General features: G+C 35.6%; 1 protein-coding gene across 1 annotated transcript; it reads right to left on the bottom strand.

Annotated features, from left to right (window-relative positions):
- Positions 1–432: 432 nt before the first annotated feature.
- Positions 433–1576, bottom strand: LOC105141580 (uncharacterized). The gene has a single exon (XM_011048837.1). It carries the CDS (start codon positions 1066–1068, stop codon positions 496–498), a length of 573 nt encoding a protein of 190 aa, XP_011047139.1. The 5' UTR covers positions 1069–1576; the 3' UTR covers positions 433–495.
- Between the last annotated feature and the right edge of the window lie 697 nt (positions 1577–2273).

The following is a 2273-nucleotide window of genomic DNA, read 5'->3' as shown; positions in this document are numbered from 1 at the left end:
AAAATCAAATTCTTAAAAAAAAAAAAATGAAATGGCCGCACAGCGTAAACTATTGTAACTTCTCTATTCATCTCCGATAACATGAAGTAGCGCTTGCCAAAAAAGAAAGAAAGAAAAATGCCACCGCCAGCAAGCCAAAAAAACGTTCTCCCTAATTAAACACAATCTAACATAAGAAATTCATTGAGAGGGTATCAGACACACCATGCAAGCCCCATTTTAAACATGTTCAAGCAAGACCCTTCAACACTCTCTAGACTCTAATTTAACCATGAAGCACAACAAAAATCACCCACCATCATACAACCGCAGAAAACACCGCTTCGCAAGAAAAAAAAAACCAGTAAAATGCAGAAAACAAAGAGAGACAAGAAGAAGTTAAAGTAAGAAAAAAAAAATAATTACCAGATAGATGAAAAGAAACAGCAACAATAATAAAAAGAGAGGCAAACGCCAAGTTTTGAGCTCTGAATAGTTATTGAACTCAATTAGCATCTAGATTCTAGCCTTAGGTGCCTCTCTTGGAGAACTAACGCTACGCTTCTCCTTAAATGGTAATTCTCTTTGAGAAGAACTTCTCCAAAACCCAGTGCCACAAAAAGTCTCCCACATCTCCTTCTCCAACTCCACCATAGCTTCCTCCTCCTTCAAGGCCGCTTCCTCATCGAACTCTCTCAATGATTCCTCAACACAAGCCATTGGATGAATCTGTAATCCTGTACCATCATAATCACAGCTACAACTCCTCGTTCGAGGCGGCGAAAGGCCTTTCTTGATCAGCTTTTTCCTTCGTTTTCTTCTCAAAGCACGGCGGCATATTCCAACAGGAACCTTGTACAGAGTGAGAACCAAAAGGTTAACTAATCCACATGGACAACAACAACATATTGCTGCACACTCTGCCGTTGTCCCTCCAGCTAACTCACCTAAACGGCCGCTGCAGGAGGAAGAACTTGAGGAGCTGGCGTGTCCTAAAAGCGGCCGGCTCTTTATCAATGATTGTGATGATGGGAATGACATAGAAGGTTGATTATTGGCGTTGGTTTTGTTGGTAAAGTTAATAATCATTTTAACAAGAAACGAGACTGGAAAGAAATGCAGGTCTTGTTTTGATCTCGAATAGAGAGTCCAATTCAATCAAGAAGATGAAAGGGAGGCAAGGGAAGAGAATACACACAATATCTTGCTCAAAGGATCTCTAAAGAGATGACCCTTCTTCAGAGATTAGGAGCCAGAAACCTGGTATAACTCCATGGATTTGGATGACCACGCAGAAGCTAGAAGCTAAGAGTTAGTAATATTCCTCAGAGAGGGCAATAAAACGGACAAAGGGTCTCAGCTTCTGCCGAGTTTTGCGCTGATTGCACTTTACTTTTCTGTTCTTTTAATTAGCTTCTTGGTGTTTTTGGCAGAGGTTTTGCTTTATTTTGATACTAGTGTAGATATAGGATACAGAGATTAAATTACTAGTCCAGGGTGAGCGAAGGAGTATTTTTTTATTCTTTCCTTTTGTTTTTTTGGTGGGATATGAGAGTTGTGGAATTAATTCAAAGGGATGTGACTCGGTGATCAGCTTTGGAAGTTCTTGTTGGTGTGATTTTGTGTATATAATTATAGTGAATGGGACTTTTTTTTAGGACAATGCGTACGAGACTCGTTAATATGTACCACCCAAGGATTAAAAAAAAAAAAACACAATTACTACATTATTGCTTATAATAACATATAGAAAATCAGGTGCTTCTCTGTAATGTTGGAAAACATGCAAGAAAATATTAGCTATAAAAAATAAAAGTAGAGTGACACCAATTCTTGCCTCTCTTTTTTTTCTTGAAAAATCTTATGCATTGAACGTGAATATCATATATTGGATAAATGAGTCTTATCTATAAACCCAATAGTTGGAATTTTTACACAAATAAGTTTTTGGCACAATTAAAAATATTTCTCATAGTTATCAAACTTATTTCAAGGCCTAAATTATGGGTCTGCTGGTTCAACTTACAACTATAGAGTTAATTTGAGTCTATTTTAAAATGATATGATTTTATTTAAAAAAAAACCTTAAATGATGTCTTTTTAAATAAAATTTTAAAAAATTAAAATAATATTATTTTAAATAATTTTAAAAAACTTTTAGAGTTCATCCAATTAAGTTTCGTCAGAATTTGGCTAATCAACTAGATAGTAGATTGATCCAATAGGTCACATGTGTATAATCAACATGTCAACTTTCAACATAATTTCAAAAACAAAAAAAAATAATCTAAGTT

Source organism: Populus euphratica, unplaced genomic scaffold (genome assembly GCF_000495115.2).
Source record: "Populus euphratica unplaced genomic scaffold, PopEup_1.0 scaffold124.1, whole genome shotgun sequence".
NCBI classification, from domain to species: Eukaryota; Viridiplantae; Streptophyta; class Magnoliopsida; order Malpighiales; family Salicaceae; genus Populus; species Populus euphratica.
Note: the sequence above shows the minus strand (reverse complement) of the source record. Positions and strands in the feature narration are given on the sequence as shown.